Source organism: Asparagus officinalis, chromosome 5 (assembly GCF_001876935.1).
Source record: "Asparagus officinalis chromosome 5, Aspof.V1, whole genome shotgun sequence".
Classification (NCBI taxonomy): Eukaryota; Viridiplantae; Streptophyta; class Magnoliopsida; order Asparagales; family Asparagaceae; genus Asparagus; species Asparagus officinalis.
In genome coordinates this window covers 45655397-45673048 of record NC_033798.1, presented here as the reverse complement: position 1 = coordinate 45673048, position 17652 = coordinate 45655397, and the positions used below count along the sequence as shown (strand labels likewise).

At 35.8% G+C, this 17652-nt stretch overlaps 1 protein-coding gene across 1 annotated transcript; it reads right to left on the bottom strand.

Moving 5' to 3' along the window:
- On the bottom strand, positions 3653-4681 carry LOC109841784. Its single transcript, XM_020410725.1, has one exon. The coding sequence runs from the start codon at positions 4679-4681 to the stop codon at positions 3653-3655; it is 1029 nt and encodes a 342-aa protein (XP_020266314.1).

Genomic DNA, 17652 nt, shown 5'->3' with positions numbered 1-17652 from the left:
GTCTTTCAGATGTCTCATCCCTATTCCTTTTACAAGTTTTACAAAAGTACATCTAGGCAGAGCCTTAGTGAACAAGTCAGCTAAATTATTACATGATTGGATCTGCTGTACTTTAACTTGCTCCTCCTCTTGAAGATCGTGCGTCCAGAAAAACTTAGGAGATATGTGCTTCGTCTTGTCACCCTTGATGAAGCCAGACTGAAGTTGAGCAACGCAGGCTGCATTGTCTTCAAATATAGTAGTTGGCTCAAGGTCACCAGTCTTCAGGCCGGTAGACACTAAGATGTGCTGAATGACAGAACAAAGTCAAACACATTCTTTGCTGGTTTCATGGATCGCGAGGAGTTCGGAATGGTTAGATGAGATTGCTACAGTGGTTTGCTTGACAGACCTCCAGGAGATGGCCGTACCACCGAATGTAAACACAAATCCGGTTTGTGATTTCTCGGTGTGGGGATCAGACCTGTAACCTGCATCTGAATAACCAATTAAGGTGGGAGACCCACCCTTCGGGAAATATAATCCCAGGTCTATAGACCATTGGAGGTAGAGCAGAAGATGCTTAACTCCATTCCAGTGGCGTTTTGTGGGCGCTGCACTGTATCTGGCTAGTAGGTTAACTGAAAACGCTATATCAGGACGCGTACAGTTAGCCAGATATAGTAGTGCTCCAATGGCACTGAGGTAAGGTACTTCAAGACCTAGCATTTCCTCCCCCTCTTCCAGCGGACGGAAGGGGTCATTCTTTACATCCAATGATCGAACAACTATTGGTGTACTAAGAGGATGACATTTATCCATTCGGAAATTTTTAAGTAATTTCCGTGTATATGTGGATTGAGGATGACATTTATCCATTCGGAAATTTTTAAGTAATTTCCGTGTATATGTGGATTGGTGTAACAGGATACCACCCTTAAGGTGTTCGATCTGTAAGCCAAGACAATACTTTGTTTTGCCTAGGTCTTTCATTTCAAAAGTATTCTTAAGGCTTTCAGATATCCCAACGATCTCTGCAGGAGATCCAATGAGATTTAAGTCGTCGACATAGACGGCGACTATAATGAATCCTATTCCCGGTCTTTTTATAAAGATACACGGGCAGACTTTATCATTTGTGAATCCTTGCGTAGCAAGGAACTCACTTAGTCTGTTATACCACATTTTCCCCGATTGCTTAAGACCATATAATGATCTTTGAAGCCTAACAGAATAGACGTCCCGAGGTCTATCTGCTATCTCTGGTGGAATTTTATATCCTTCAGGGAGTTTCATATAGATATCTTTATCTATATTGCCATATAGATATGCAGTCACAACGTCCATGAGCTGCATTTCTAGGCCTTCCAGAGATGAGAGGCTTATTAGGAATCGGAAGGTATTCCCATCCATAACCGGAGAATATGTTTTTTCATAGTCTATTCCCGGTCTTTGGGAAAAACCTTGTGCTACAAGCCGTGCTTTGTAGCGCACAACCTCGTTGTGTTCATTTCTTTTTCTGATGAAGACCCACTTATATCCCACAGGTTTTACACCTTTAGGTGTTTGGACTACTGGTCCAAAGACTTCGCATTTCAAGAGTGAGTCCAGCTCTACTCCTATTGCCTCGTTCCACTTTGGCCAATCATCTCTGCATTTACATTCCGCTAGAGACCGTAGTTCGATGTCATCGTCGTATTCAGTGATGTGAACGGCAATATCGAACGCAAAGTCGTCGTTGACGACTGTGCTTTTTCTGTCCAGTACCTCCTCAGTACGTACAAAATTTAATGATATTTCTCCTATTTGTTCCTCTTCAGGGGAATCTAGGAGTGGAGAGGAAGCTGGTCTGAGCTCAGTATCCTGTGTTGGGTTCATCTTTATTTCTCCAGGATTTTTTCTTTTACGAGGGACTTTGTCCTTCGAACCTGGTGGGCGTCCTCTTTTCAATTGAGGTACAGCCGTTTCTGCTGCCGGCGGATTGCATCCATCTTTGGGGATGTCAATCCTAGCTGGCGTGTTGACAGCAGGGACGTGTGATCTGACAATCTTCTGGTTATCAGTGAATTTATCCGGAAGTAAATGTACTGTATTCTGAAGATGAAGAATCTTCAGGATCTCATCTTCACATTGACTAGTACGCGGATCATAATGAGACAAAGTCTTGGTGTTCCAAGAAATGGTCTTAGAAGCGTCAGGCTTCCTGGACTGTGTGCCAAGTTTAGGAAATGAATCCTCAACAAATTCACAATCATCAAGACGTGCTTTAAATGCGTCACCCGTCTGGGGTTCAAGGTATCTTATTATAGAGGGCGAATCAAACCCTATATAGATACCCAAACGACGCTGTGGACCCATTTTGGTCCTTTGTGGAAGAGCAATTGGGACGTAATCTGCACAACCAAACACTCTCAAATGTGAGATATTCGAAGGTGCACCATAAGCAAGCTGCATTGGTGACAAAATATGGCCACCAGAGGGTCGTATTCTGATAAGCGAAGCATCATGCAATATGGCATGACCCCAAGCCTCAACAGGCAACTGTGATTGCATCAACAATGGACGAGCAATCCATTGCAATCTCTTAATTAGAGATTCTGCTAACCCGTTCTGGGTGTGAACATGTGCTACAGGATGTTCAACTTCGATGCCAGTTGCTAGGCAATAGTCTTGAAAGACTTGTGAAGTGAATTCTCCCGCATTATCAAGACGTAATTTCTTGATTTGATTATCGGGGAAATGAGCCCGCAACTTAATAATTTGTGCCAATAGCTTTGAAAAAGCTAAGTTGCGGGTGGACAAAAGGCACACATAAGACCACTTTGTTGATGCATCTATAAGTACCATAAAGTACCTAAATTGTCCACTTGCTGGGTGAATAAGCCTACAAATATCGCCATGTATTCTCTCCAAGAAGCTAGGAGACTCTAATCCCACTTTCAGAAGGGAAGGTCTCGTGATCAGTTTACCTTGGAAACAAGATAGACATGAGTAATCACCCTTCTAAAGAATCTTCAGGTTCTTCAGGTTGTGTCCACTTGATTGGCTCATGATGCGATGCATCATTGCTGATCCTGGGTGACCCAGTCTGTTATGCCAAAGTTTAAATTTCGTCGAAGAATGGCACTTCTGGTGCACAATCATGTTAGCTTCTACTGGTTGAATATATGTATGATAGAGACCCGACGGGAGTCCCTTGAATCGTTCTAAGATAGTTTTTGAACCATCTTTTTGACGAGTTACATACAAATACTCATCCTCATTTATATCATTGGTTTCTAAGTGATATCCGTTTAAACGAATATCCTTGAAACTTATGAGGTTTCTATTAGATTTCGGAGAGAATAATGCATCTTTTATTATTAGTCTCGTTTTATTTGGGAGCAATATCATTGCTTCACCAAATCCTTCTATTATGTTAGATAGTCCCGAAATCGTAATTACGGGATCGTCATAATCATATAAGCTTTTGAAATAGCTTCTTTCGCGAAGGATTGTGTGCGTCGAGGCACTGTCCACAAGGCACTCACACTTCATCTATAACATGAATGCAATATTTTAATCTAAAGAAAATAACTATCTTTATTGAAAAGTAAAGTGCATTACATGGAAAGTAAAGAACTAAAGATGAAAGTACTATGAGAATTTAAATGCATATAAAGATAACATGGATCTAGTCGAGAAGATCATCCATTTCGAAGTCATCAGCAGTGAACTGAGTAGACGGCTGCTTTTCCACCAGATTTGTTTCAACAGGAGACTTCTGGCTCGCTAGATACAGATCTTGGAGGTGTCGCGGAGTGCGACAGTTTCTGGACCAATGTCCAGTCATGCCACATCTGTGGCATTTGTCCTCCCAAGTGTTCTTGGGAATGGACGACAGCTCAGTGGTCTTCTTCTTCCACTTCTTCTTTCCCTCACTATTGCTGCTCTGGGGCGGGTTGTTTTTCTGGGGTGGACATCTGGCCTGCCACTTAGGGGCTTTCCCCTTGTTGAATTTACCCTTATGCTTTTTCTTCTGCTTCTGGGAAGAAAACATGTGAGCTTCGGGTAGAGGAGCTGAGCCTGCAGGGCGTAGGTTATGAGTGGCCAAAAGCAATTCTCTGTTTTGCTCCGCCATCAGAAGGGTGGAGTGCAATTCAGAATACTTTTTGAACTTTCGTTCGCGGTACTGTTGCATGAGGATTGCATCCTTCTCGTGGAAGGATGTGTAAGTCTTCTCCAACATGCGTTCCTCCGAAACTTCTTCACCACACAACTTCAGGCGTGAGCTGATATTATGAAGTGCTGAGTTGTACTCAGCTACGGACTTAAAGTCCTGAAGTCGGAGGTTTTCCCACTCATAACGTGCACGTGGGAGGATCACATCTTTTTGATGTTTGTATCGGTCCTCAAGTGCAGTCCACAATTCCTTTGGGTCCTCTACAATCAGGTATTCGGCCTTCAGGGTCCGATCAATATGTCTCCTGATGTAGATAATAGCTTTTGCCTTATCTATATCAGAGACGATCACTGTAGTAGCAACCTCAACATTATTTATAGCATTACCCGTAACAGTGGCCGGAGCCGGTGGAGCAGGAGTTGAAATTGTGGCGAATAAGCCCTGGGCACGTAAGTGGAACTTCAGGTCCACATGCCAACTCAAATAATTCTTGCCAGCAGCGTCAAGGACTTCGAAATCAACACTCGCTATTTTAGCCATTTTATCTATGCATTTGAAAGACATGAATTAATAATAAGGAATTAAAAATTCATGCAATAAACATGTTGCGTGGATCAGCCCGTCACCAAAAAAATAAAAAGTGTCCAAAGTCCGATTATACAGTCCAAAGATAACAAAAAACATAAAATTAAAATACAATTTGGAAAACCCTTGGGGGTCCCTACATTTTGCAAAAATGCCTTCGTCTTCAATGGAATACACCGGTCTTTGACTTTTTACAATTATATCCTCACTACAATTTCTCTCTCAGAAGGAAAAGAAAATGCAAGGAATTTAAATTTGGTGACAAACAGGCTGATCCAAAAACCACAACATTATTTATTTAAACATCCACACAATTTAATAATAATATATGCAACAGGCATAACAAATTTGGACAGTAAACCCTTGCTTTCTTTAAATTTTTTTTAAACTTCTTGTTGTTTCTATGCGATACTGCCTACTTAATACTTTTAATATCATGTAGAAATTGTGAGTTTGAACTTGAAAATAACAAGTGATGATTAAAAAAATAATGCAAGTGCCCTGAATGGAAACTCTGAAACAACCAAGGGTTTAGCATTCCATTAGAAAAATGTATATGTGTTTAAAGAATAGCATTAAAAACTATAGGGGCCAAATATGATTTTATGTCATGTTAACTGGACATATACAATAATACCTTGGTGTTGGTGTTACTGTTTTCTTCTCAAGAATATGTAATTTAAGAGCATTTCCCTAGCAATGGTCACTTCCGTTAATACTAAGCAAAACCAAATAATAATATTCATGGTAATAGGAAGTGCTATCAGCATAAATGTGCAAATTTAACACAATATATGAATTTTTACAAACTAGCAGAAGCCGCAGAACTTCTCGCCAGTTTCATCAACATGAGCACATAAAAAAAAATATTAGCAATTAACTAATAGTATTAATTACTAGTTATGCCAACAAATAATGAAAGCAATTAGATTAGATAAACAACAATAAAATTGCTTAATAAACAAAAAAAATCCCGAGTGAACAGTAACCCTCGGTGAACAGTAACAAAATTTTTTTTTCCTTGTTAGTTTTTCAGCTGTCATATATTATTCTACGGATTATAGTAATTACCTCTAGATCACAGATCTAGGGACGATCGATACTAAAGATCCGTAGAATGCTGTCTCCTTGCGATGATCCGTCGAACGCTCCCGCTGCAACGAACCAGATCTCAATGCGCAAAAGAGGAAGGAAATATATTTTTTTTATGGCTCAGGGATTCAAGAACACTTCGTGCTGATAACGTGTTTAAAGCAAGTACATAGGCCAAAGGCCTATGATATATATTTATACTAATCAATGTGAATAGGTTGAGTACCCAAGAGTCACCATCACTTAATGGGGTGTTACATCACCATAATAGGGTGTGAATGGAGGGATAATGAGGGGGAGGCCAAAGGCCTCCCTCATCTCATAATAATATTAAATGAAAAATTCCACAATGACCCAAAATATGGGACCAATAGAGGGGACAAGTGAGATGTCCCCCTCCTATTGGATAATGAGTTGGCCATCATTAATGATGGCCAACTCATTATCCAATAGGAGGGGGACACCCCACTTGTCCCTCCTATTGGTCCCATATTTTGGGTCCCTGTAGCAAAGCTCATATTAAATTAATAGGAAACTTACCGATATCTGAACCCAGTTTTTGAAATTATCAATGAAATTAAAGCCAACTTTTTTTGTTAAAATTTTCAATGTAGGCACACAAATATCCAAGCTCAGTTACTGAATTATCATTGAAATTAAACTCAACTCTTTTCTTATCACAACCTACAATATTAGATAGAATATTTAATAAATAGAAAATAAGGTACAGTCATACCCTTGAATAATTATTATTCTAAATAGATCATATTCTAAAGTGCAGCAAAACATGATAGTTTTTGAATAATAATTCATATAATGAATTTAATATAATCGTGCCCATTCATCAAAGTCTTACCTAATCAATTAATTTCAAATATAAACATTAAAACTAAAATATATTATAGAGTAAATTGGAATATTCATTCAAATATAAATATTTAAGGAATGTTACCAAAATTCAATATTTATTATCAAATGTTTTTCAAAATACAACTTTTTTCGAGTAATAATTCAAATCATCAAATTTTAATATAATCATGTTTTTTAAGTCCGTGATTAATATTTGTAGTTTTGCACATTCTAAAATAAGGCTTGAAATCGTAAATATTATAATGTAATCATGTTCATTCATCAAAATCTCATCTAATCAATTAAATTCAACCATAAACATAAAATTAAAATAAATCATACAGTAAATTAGAATATTTGTTATAAAAAATATCTTCGAAATTGAATTTACCACTTCCAATCAAGATCTAAATATAAAACAAATCATGCATTTTAAGTTCTTGATTAATATTTGCATAGTCTAAATTAATGCTTAAAATTGTAAAACATTATAATATAATAATGTTCCTTAATCAAAATCTTATATAATCCATTAAATTCAACTAAAAACATAAAAAATAAAACATATTGTATATTAAATTAATATCTCCAAAACTGAATATACCACTTCAAATCAAGATCTAAAATTAAAACAAATCATGCTTTTTCAACTCTTGATTAATATTTGCATAGTATAAATTAATGCTTCAAATCGTAAAAATTATAATATAATAATTTTCATTCATAAAAATCTTATCTAATGTAATGCTCCTGTTTTCACACATGACTGCAGTCCTTGGTGAACCCAGAGATGTCAAACCTGCCATACACTACCCACTATGTATAAACACATCACTATTATAATTACTATGACTCTAGCGGAAACAAAATATGATGATAGGAAAGCCCCTGAAATCTGAAGAAAATCAAACATGGTACCTTTAGATCTACTGAAGTGAAGAGTACAAACAGATATAATAATACAAGAATTAATATGCGGAGAAGGAATAGCTAACAACATATAAAAGTGTCTCAACAAGGAAGAAAGATACATAATTGATGGATCCAATATCCACTGACATAATTACAATAAATCTCTAAAACATAAGAGTCCCAAAATGTAATACATCTCAAAAAGACAAAAAAATATAAATAGTCTCACTGTGGAGCTCTAACTATCTATGATAAATGATGGTGAACTAAGTTGAATCCCCGTTAACCTGCGGCTCTCTGATATCTTGACTAGCTAACTAAAAAGAAGTGAATACAACAGTGTCAGAGCGTTAGGAAGAACATCTCCTCTGCCCCACCTAAAGGAAAGGGTAGCGAGTATAATAGAGATGCTACCTATAACATGCATAATATACATATATTATATACCCTGTACTAATAGGAATTAAGATTTAGGAGCCCACAACACGAGATGCGTACATCGAGAGAATAATCCAAACAAGGAAACCCACGTATATACCGTATATCTCAAATTGTGAATCTCTAAATATGAACTCCCAAAATACTACAAACAAACAATAAAGAAGTACATTGCCAACACCTCATCCAGGACATAACGTGCATGCCAAAGTACAACATTTCATACTACCCTCAGGGTAGGTGACACAGGAGCTAATACACAATCTTGTGTAATCCCCTACAACAAATATGATGTGGAGTATAGGTGCTCACAATATCCTGTGGCTCATCGCAATATTGTGCGGCTCGCTACCTAACTCGGACACCAAGCAGAGATTAGGCATATCAGCCTAATCCGGAATGCAATGCAAACAGAAGAGATGTAGAGCCTCGGTGCTTACAGTATCCTGTGGCTCATCGCAATATCATGCGGCTCTCAACCTAACTCAAACATCCATGCATAAGTGTGATGCAAAGCATAGGTTCCCGTGGTATCCCGCGGCTCATTGCAATATCATGCGGCTCTCTACCTATCTCGGCCATCAACGCAAACATATGACGCTAACATATACAACTCCTCTACATTGCAACAAGCTCAACACATGGGTCATGCGCTCTGAGGATCCGTGCATGCCCAAACCTAACACGTACACTCCTGTAGCCGCGCACTTGTATCAATGTGCGGCCCGTGCATCGTGTCTGTGACCAAAACGTGCATGAAAGATCCACATGCACAAACAGCACTAGATCAGTCGACTGGCCCTTGGGATCAGTCGACCGACACTCATTAGTTGACTGATATCCCATCAGTCGACCGGTATCCCATCAGTCGACCGCACAAAGAACGGTCAACATGTACAAGTCTCAACCGGTCGACTAATGGTCTATCAGTTGACTGTCTAGAGAAAAGTCGCAAGTATAAGAGGCTCGTCGACTGATCAATGAGGTCAGTCGACCGACCCGAACTCTGAAACAAAAAACGTCAGTTCTTCTATGTTAATCGATTTTCTAAAAATTTGTAATATATCAACATGGGGTGTGAAAAACATGTTTTAATCATGCATTTACCTAAAAGGGGGTTTGGCAAACAAGTATTCATCAATTAAATTCGTGGTTTTGAGATCTAATTCCCCTAAACATGTTTTATTTTTTTCTTTTTCATTTTTTCTATGCCGCTGAATGTTGTGGGCTTTTGAAAAAAAATCCTTTTTTTTCTTTTTTTTTCAAAGCCCATGAAAACTTAGAGTTTATTTGATCAAAATTTATTTATATATTTTTTATAAGAGAGAGTTTTTATGCTCCTTTTTTCATTCTTTTTTCTTTTTTTACTAATAGTGTGGGTCATGAAGAACCAACACCTCCTCCTCTTCAAGCGTAGAAAATTCTAAAAATAGTTTTAAACGTTGACCATTAATCTTGAAAATATGATCATTTGTAGGATTTTCTATCTCGATAGCCCCATGTGAGAACACTTAATTAACTATAAACGGACTTGTCCACCTTGATCTTAATTTTCTGGGAAAAAGATGCAATTTCGAGTTATAGAGTAAGACTTTTTATCCCGGTGTGACATTCTTTCGTAAAATGGAATTATCATGAAAAATCTTGGTTTTTTCTTTGTAAATTTTGAGTTTATATATGCACCATTTTGAATTTCTTCTAACTCATTCAATTGGAGCAATCTGGCTTGTCCTGCTGAGTCTATGTCTAGATTCAATTGCTTAATAGCCCACATTGCTCGGTGTTCCAACTCCACTAGTAGATGACAAGTTTTTTCAAACACAAGCCTATATGGTGACATACCCCAAATTGGTTTTGAAGGTTGTACGATATGCCCAAAGAGCATCACACAATTTTACAGACCAATTTTTTCTGTGATGATTAATCATTTTTTCTAAAATTTATTTGATCTGTCTATTCGTGACCTTTACTTGCCCACTAGTTTGGGGGTGATAAGGAGTTGATAATTTGTGTGTGATTGAGTATTTCCTCATTAAAGCCTCAAAAGAATGGTTACAGAGATGTGTACCATTGTCGCTAATAATAGCTTGGGGAACTCCAAACCGTGTAAAAATATTCTCCTTCAAAACTTAACAACTACCTTGTTGTCATTAGTCTTGCAAGCTACCGCTTCAACCCATTTTGACATGTATTCTATGGCTACTAGAATGTTGACATTTTCAAAGGGATTTGGAAATGGTCCCATGAAATAGATACCCCGCAAATCGAAAAGGTCAACAACTAAAATGGGTTGTAAGGGCATCATATTTCTTTTATTAATTTTTTCTAAGAGCTGACAATGGTTACAAGCTTTGCAAAAACTCATAGGAATCCTTGATGAGAGTGGTCCAATATAGCCCAGACTGGAGAATTTTCTCAGCTATTTTTCTTGGGCCAAATTGACCCACACATGCTTACTCATAGCAAAAAGATAGAACACTCATAGTTTCTTCACTCAGAATACACCTCCTAAAAATCTAATCAGGATAGTATTTAAACAGATATGGATTATCCCAGTAAAAATATTTTACATGGGAGAGGAAACGGGACCTATATTGTTTAGATCAATGAGAAGGAATCTGTTTCATGACTAAGTAGTTCACAATATCGGCAAACCATGAAACAGATTGGATTTGTAGGAGTTGTTCGTCAAGAAAATGTTCATTGATTGAAACGTTTAATGTTGGTGCATTCAGAAGTCTAGAAAGATGATATGCTATGGGGTTTTCTGCTCCTTTTGTGTCAAGAATTTCAATGTCAAACTCTTGAAGCAGGAGAATCCATCTAATGAGCCGTGCTTTGGCATCTTTTTTGGTCAAAAGATATTTAAGGGCGACATGATCCGTGAAAACTTTAGTTAAAGACCCAATGAGATAGGACCTAAATTTTACTGAGGCAAAAACTACAGCTAAAAATTCTTTCTCAGTGACAGAGTAATTTTACTGGTTATCATTCAGTGTCTTACTAGCATAATAGATCACATGAGGTTTTCTATTAATCTGTTGTCCTAAAATAATACCAATTACAGAATCAGATGCATCATACATTAATTCGAAGGGTAAAGTCCAATCCGGTGCATGAATGATAGGAGTTGTGGTTAGCTCCTTTTTCGTATACTCAAAAGCTCTGAGGCATTCAGAAGAGAAATCAAATGGTGTATCCTTGGCTAAGAGATTAGTCAATGGTTTAGCAATTTTGCTAAAATCTTTGATGAAACATATATAAAAACCAGCGACCAAGAAATGATCCGATATCCTTGATATTTTTAGGAGAATAAAGGTTAGAAATGAGGTCTACCTTAACTTTGTCCACTTTAATTCCTCTATTGGAAACTACATGTCCTAAGATAATGCTTTGTTTGACCATGAAATGACATTTCTCCCAATTGAGAGTCGGATTTTTCTCCCTACATTATGATAGCACTAGTTTAAGATGATGGAAATAGTCAGAGAACGTGTCACCAAAAATGAAAAGTCGTCCAATAAAATTTCTAGAAATCTTTCTACCATATCAGAAAATATACTGATCATGCATCATTGGAATGTGGAAGGAGCATTATGCAGCCAAAAGGCATGCGTCGGTAAGCGAATGTTCCATACGGGCATGTGAAAGTGGTTTTCTCCAGATCTTCTGAAGCAATAGGAATTTGATTGTAACCTGCATATCTATCTAGAAAACAATAGAACTCGTGTCCCTTTTAAGCGCTCTAACATTTGGTCAATGAATGAAAGAGGGAAGTGACCTTTCTGGGTAGCTATGTTGAGTTTCTATAGTCAATGCAAACTCGCCATCCAGTTTGGATTCGGTTGGGAATCAGCTCGTTAGCCTCATTTTGGATCACAGTGATCCTAAATTTATTTGGAACTGCTTAGACAGAACTTACCCATGAACTATCTCAAATGCGATAAATGATCCCGTGATCAAGACATTTCATAATGTCTTTCCTAACAGCTTCTTTCATTATTGGGTTTAACCTATATTGAGGATCTCTAGTAAGTTTAGCATCATCTATTAAATAGATTCGGTATTGAACAATGGTTGGACTAATTCCCTTGATATCAACCATGGTCCATCCAATGGCTTCCCTATTCTCTCTTAAAATATCTAAGAGAGCTTTATTTTGACTGATTGTCAAATCAGAAGAAATGATAATAGGTAAAGTCTCATTCTCCACTAAGTAGGCATACTCTAGATTTTCGGGTAAAGATTTGAGCTCTAACTTGGGGGGTTCCTCAATGGATGGGTGAAGTTAGACTCTTGGTTCTATTTCCAAGGGTTCACGTTGCCAGCCAATTGTAGATACATGATTGACCAGCGAATCTAACTCTAATTCATTATCTAAAGACTCCTCAAGAACTAAGTCAGATAAACAAGAATCTGACTCACATTCTCCCTCTTGTAGGTCACTGGATATTCACTGAATAAAGTTCACTTCCATGGTTGATCGGATGGATCACTAAGCTATTTTCCTAGATTGAAAATATTAAGGTCAACAGTCATATTCCCAAAAGATAGTTTCATTTAACCAGTCCTATAATTGATCAAAGCATTTGAAGTTGCTAAGAATGGTCTTCCTAAAATAACTGGGATTTGACTTTTGAGATTAGAAACGGGCTGCATTTACAAGATAATAAAATCAATAGAAAAGATAAACTCTCTAACTTTGATCAAAACATCATCTACCTCTCCCTTGGGAATTTTTACAGTTCTATCAGCTAAATATAAGGATCATCTTGTTGGTTTTAGTTCTCTTACACCTAGCTGTTGATAGACGAAATTAAGAAGGAGGTTTACACTGGCTCCCAAGTCCAAAAGTGCCTTATCAATGTGAGTATTTCTAATAACTCATAGAATTGTGGGACAACCAGGGTCGTTATATTTCAAGGGCATGGGTTTTGAAAATAGTTCACTGAGGTTGGCGCTAAAAAGACTTTCTTGGGAACATTCGTGGTTCTTTTCTTAGTGCATAAGTCTTTAAAGAACTTTGCATAAAAGGGGATTTGTTCAATTAAGTCTAAGGGAGGTATGTTGACCTTAACCTGTTTCAAGACCGTGATGAGGACATTGGATAAGGAGATCCTTAAATCTGCCAAAATACTTCCAAAATGGCTCTTTCGGGACAATTCTAAAGTTCATGATGTTGTTTCTTAACTTAACCATTTTGTGGATAGGGAAAAATCTCTTTAGAAAAACGATGACAAATTCATCCCAAGTTGAGATAGAACTTGTGGGTAATCTATACAGTCATTTCTTGGCTTTGTCCTTAAGAGCAAATAGAATAAATTGAAGCTTGATCGTATCTTCAGATAGTTCCCTAATCTTAATCATAAGACAAACTTTCTCAAACTCGAAAATAAAGATATAAACGTCTTCAGTTTCAATTCCTAAGAATTTTAGAAGCATGTTTATGTAATACGGTCTAAGTTCAAAATTATTTTCATTGTCTTCAGGTAGCTTAATGCAAGATGAGATTGTATTCCTGGTTGAATAACACATATCTTGAAGTACGGGTGGATTAGTGTTGGACATTTCTTCAAATTGTTCAAAACGAATTAAATGATTGGTATCGCCCCTAATCCACGTTCACATACACCAAAAAATTTCTTTTTATAATAATTTTTTTAGAAAAATAAAAGTTAGTTTTTTTAAAGATGAGAAAAAGGAGAAATAAAAAGGAAAAACCTAACTAGAAAAATCAATGCAATCATTTGTATCAATCACTTTAAATTCTAGGGTTAAGTCTAGACTCAACTAGACCAGTTCCTAACCAAAAAACTCCTTTAGTGAAAAGATCGAAGTTTTACTCGGTCAGTTAGCCAGGTAAGGATAGTACTAGAGGGAGATCAAGATCAATTAAGTACATCATTCCTTACGGAGTGCTTTACGTAACCCCAAAACCTTGCCTCGACACCAACTAATTCAAGTAAACTTGAACCGGTTCACTTAGGAATTTCTTGTTCCTTAATGAGTTCAAATCCTTAGGGGCCAACATCTAATGAGTTTTAAAATGTTTGGATTTGTGTAGTGAGGAATTAGTGATTTGTGGGCTAAAGAAAGGGTGATGAAATCTCTCACCTTATCTTGATTAGCAGTGTTTTGCCTTTAAGAATGTTTTCAAATGTGTGTCAAATCAAGATGCTCAAATCACTTGGGTGAATTCCTACTATTATATGTAATACAACGCTAGGAATTAAAAGCAACTACAAAGGATGCAAAAAATAAATATTTTTTAATTAGGGTTAAGGATCAAAGAATTGTGAGAAAAAGAGCTCTTGTTTGAATTTATTATCTTATTAATAAATGTTCAAGTGGGAGGTGAATTTTTATTATGGTTGACAAAAATAAAATCTCTTTTTTTAGATCCTAATTGTCTCTAATTGTAAGGAACTATCTAAAAGGATGGAATTAAAAATACTAGAAAGAAGAGTTACCAAAAGTAAATCTTTAAATCTTCGATCTCCAATCATTGATCTTCAATCTCCAAGTGGTTCCTTCACAAAAAAACAAACAAGTTAAAGAACCAAAATAGATAAATTCCTACTTATAAGCACATTCCCCGGCAACGACGTCAAAAACTTGATAGGGTATAACTGATGACCAAAAGCTGCAAGTGCACAACTATCAAGTTATACTATAAAAATTATCGATCCCATGAGGAAGGTGTTGCAGGTATTAATCTAAAATTGGTTTTTATATTGTGTGTAACAAATTAGAAGTGTTGAAAGTGTGTGTTTGTAGATAAATATGAGGAGTGGTTGTGAATGAATGTAGATAAAGAAAATAGAATGAGGTTGAGAGGAGAGAGGAAAATCAAATAAAATAAAGAGGAAAGTAAATAGTAAAAAATCAAGAGCAAGAGAAAATTCAAGAAAGTAAAGATGAGGGATTCAATTAAAGATATGAGGAATCTAGAATTGAATCCACTAGCTAATTTCAATTATAAATTACGAACCGTTCTCTTTGTATCATATTTTACTTTAGATTTATTAAGTATAGATTATCAAACTTTTTAAGAAAAACATAACCTATTAAATTATCATCTAAACAAAATTAGCATTCATGAAAAATAACAATTAGATAGTAATTCTAGAATTCATAAGCATAACCTATCAAACCACTCAAGATAAGCATAGATTATCAAATTCTTCTTCTATAATTTAGTTCTCTAATTGATTATCCTACACATGATCAATTTTAAGCGCAATAGAATAATTCACAAACTATAAAAGAAATTAGGTTAGTTTCATACAATTGTAGAATTTCTACAAGAATTAGTTCCACGTCTTAAGAAATGAAAATAAGTAATAAAATCTATACTAGAAAAGAAGAAAAAGTGAAGACAAAAATTAATAACAAAAGAAGAAAAATAAGAACAAAGAAATTTACAATATGAACATAAAAATAAATCTAACTAAGTTGTAAAAAATAAAAATCTAGATTATGCAATAAATAAATCTACTCTATAAATTAAAAGTGCAAAACAATAATAAAAACAAGAATGTAAATCCATTCTACAAGGCATAAATCTAAACTATTAAAGCAAGAAGAAATTACTACAAAAGAAAATGAAAATAAAATAGAAAATTTACATTACAAGATGGGTTTGCCTCATGAAAGCAAACCTTCAAATTGATCTTCATTTTTATCTTCATCTTCATCTTCATCATTATCATCAAATAAAGAGAAGGGAAATATAAAGAGGTAAAAAAAAAAGTCTTATTAATTGCAACAAAATTTACAAAATTAGAAGGTCTTCTCAATTAAAAGTAACCCTCCTCTCCAAATGGAGTTCTTACAAAAAATTTCACATTTTAACCTCTCACTCTCTACCCCTATTTATATCTTAGAGTAATTGATAAGAGCCATTAGATTAAACTTGATCCCCAAGTTAATCATTTTCACGCCCTACAATAAAATGGTATCGATACTGCTATCGATACGGGTATCGATAACGGTATCGTGGTATCGATACGAGTATCGATAAGGGTATCAATACTGCTATTGACACCTCTATTAATACTGGTATCAATATGCAATCTTCCTCATTCTTTTTCGATCCTCTCTTGGGCTTGGACTCTTGGGCTTTTTGAGAGATGAGATATTGAGTTTTTCTTGGGCTTTTATTCATTAACCTGCAATTAAAATAAAATGTATTTATTATTGATATATTAATTTAAATAAAATAGATAATGAGGGTGTAAAATGTAATAAAATTATGATTATCAATAAATGCATGTCTTCTTCTCCAAATTAACATGTGTAGTTATTGGTCTTTTGGTTTTTGGTTTGGAAATCTGAGGTTAATTTTGCAAATGTATGAGACATGTACTTTTATCCAGGCTTGTAAATGGTTTAATCATGAACTTGTCTGTCTTTGTTTGTTTATCTTTGTTTATGTTCCTATCTTTGTTAGTATTTTATCAAAAGGCCCAACAAGTTTACAAAAAGCCTCCAAAAAGTTTACAAAAAGCCCACAATAGTTTACAAAAAGCCCCCTAAAAGTTTACAAAAAATACCCTAAAAGTATTATATACATATAGCTACTATAGTTAAATGGGCGGCCCATTTATTAAATGGACGGGCAAAAACCCGCCCATTTAAATAATGTTAAATGGGTCATAAATGGGTAAATGGGCAAAACATGCCCGCCTATTTATGGCCCGCCCATTTAATACCCAAACCCATCCATTTAACATCCTAGTAGTTCTATATGATTGCAATTTCAATATTTCATCTCTGCATTGTAAAGTACATCCTTTTTCAATATGTTCTTTAAGGATCTATTCAGCTTTAAAACAAAGATAACATTTCATATTTTAGCCATTATGCGTCTGTTGTTCATGCGAACCATAATTTGTTTTCAAGTATACTCCACCATTTGTAGTGCAAGTAACAATCGAGCTTCACGTATCCAATTGTTAAAGGACTCTATAACATTAGAAGTTACATGACCATATCTACAAACATTAAAATAATAAATTGCATAAATATACTGCTTATAACATATATAATACAATTAATAAGTAACTACAAATCTATCAGTTAAGCGTGAAAGTTAACATGTATGACTTAAAATGCACACATATGGAGGAAAGTTAACATGTAATGACCGTAAATTTCTAATATGGGTTTTAATAAAAATTTTAGTATTTAAGTATTAAAATATTATTTTAAATTGGTATATTTTTCCCTGTGTTTTCTGTCTCCTCCACTCCCTAAATCACTCCTTATTCCGCACACCCTTCACTTCCCTGATTCCGACTAGGGGTGGCAAACGGGTCGACCCGACCCGACCCGACCCATATAAAATTTGACCGACCCATATAAGTGTGACCCGACCCAACCCGTTTAATAAATGGGTCAATGTGACCCGACCCGATTATTAAACGGGTTACCCGACCCGACCCATATAACCCGAATAACCCGTTTATCTAATACAAGACATATACTAACACATATAACTAATAAAACCGACCCATATAACCCGAATAACCCGTTTATCTAATACAAGACATATACTAACACATATAACTAATAAAATTTTTTATACAAACACAAAAAAAAAACATTTCTTGCAAGCTCTTTAGACAAAAACT

Coding starts and splice junctions, on each gene's coding strand:
- LOC109841784 (XM_020410725.1), bottom strand. CDS start 4,681: ATGGCTAAAATAGCGAGTGTTGATTTCGAAGTCCTTGACGCTGCTGGC.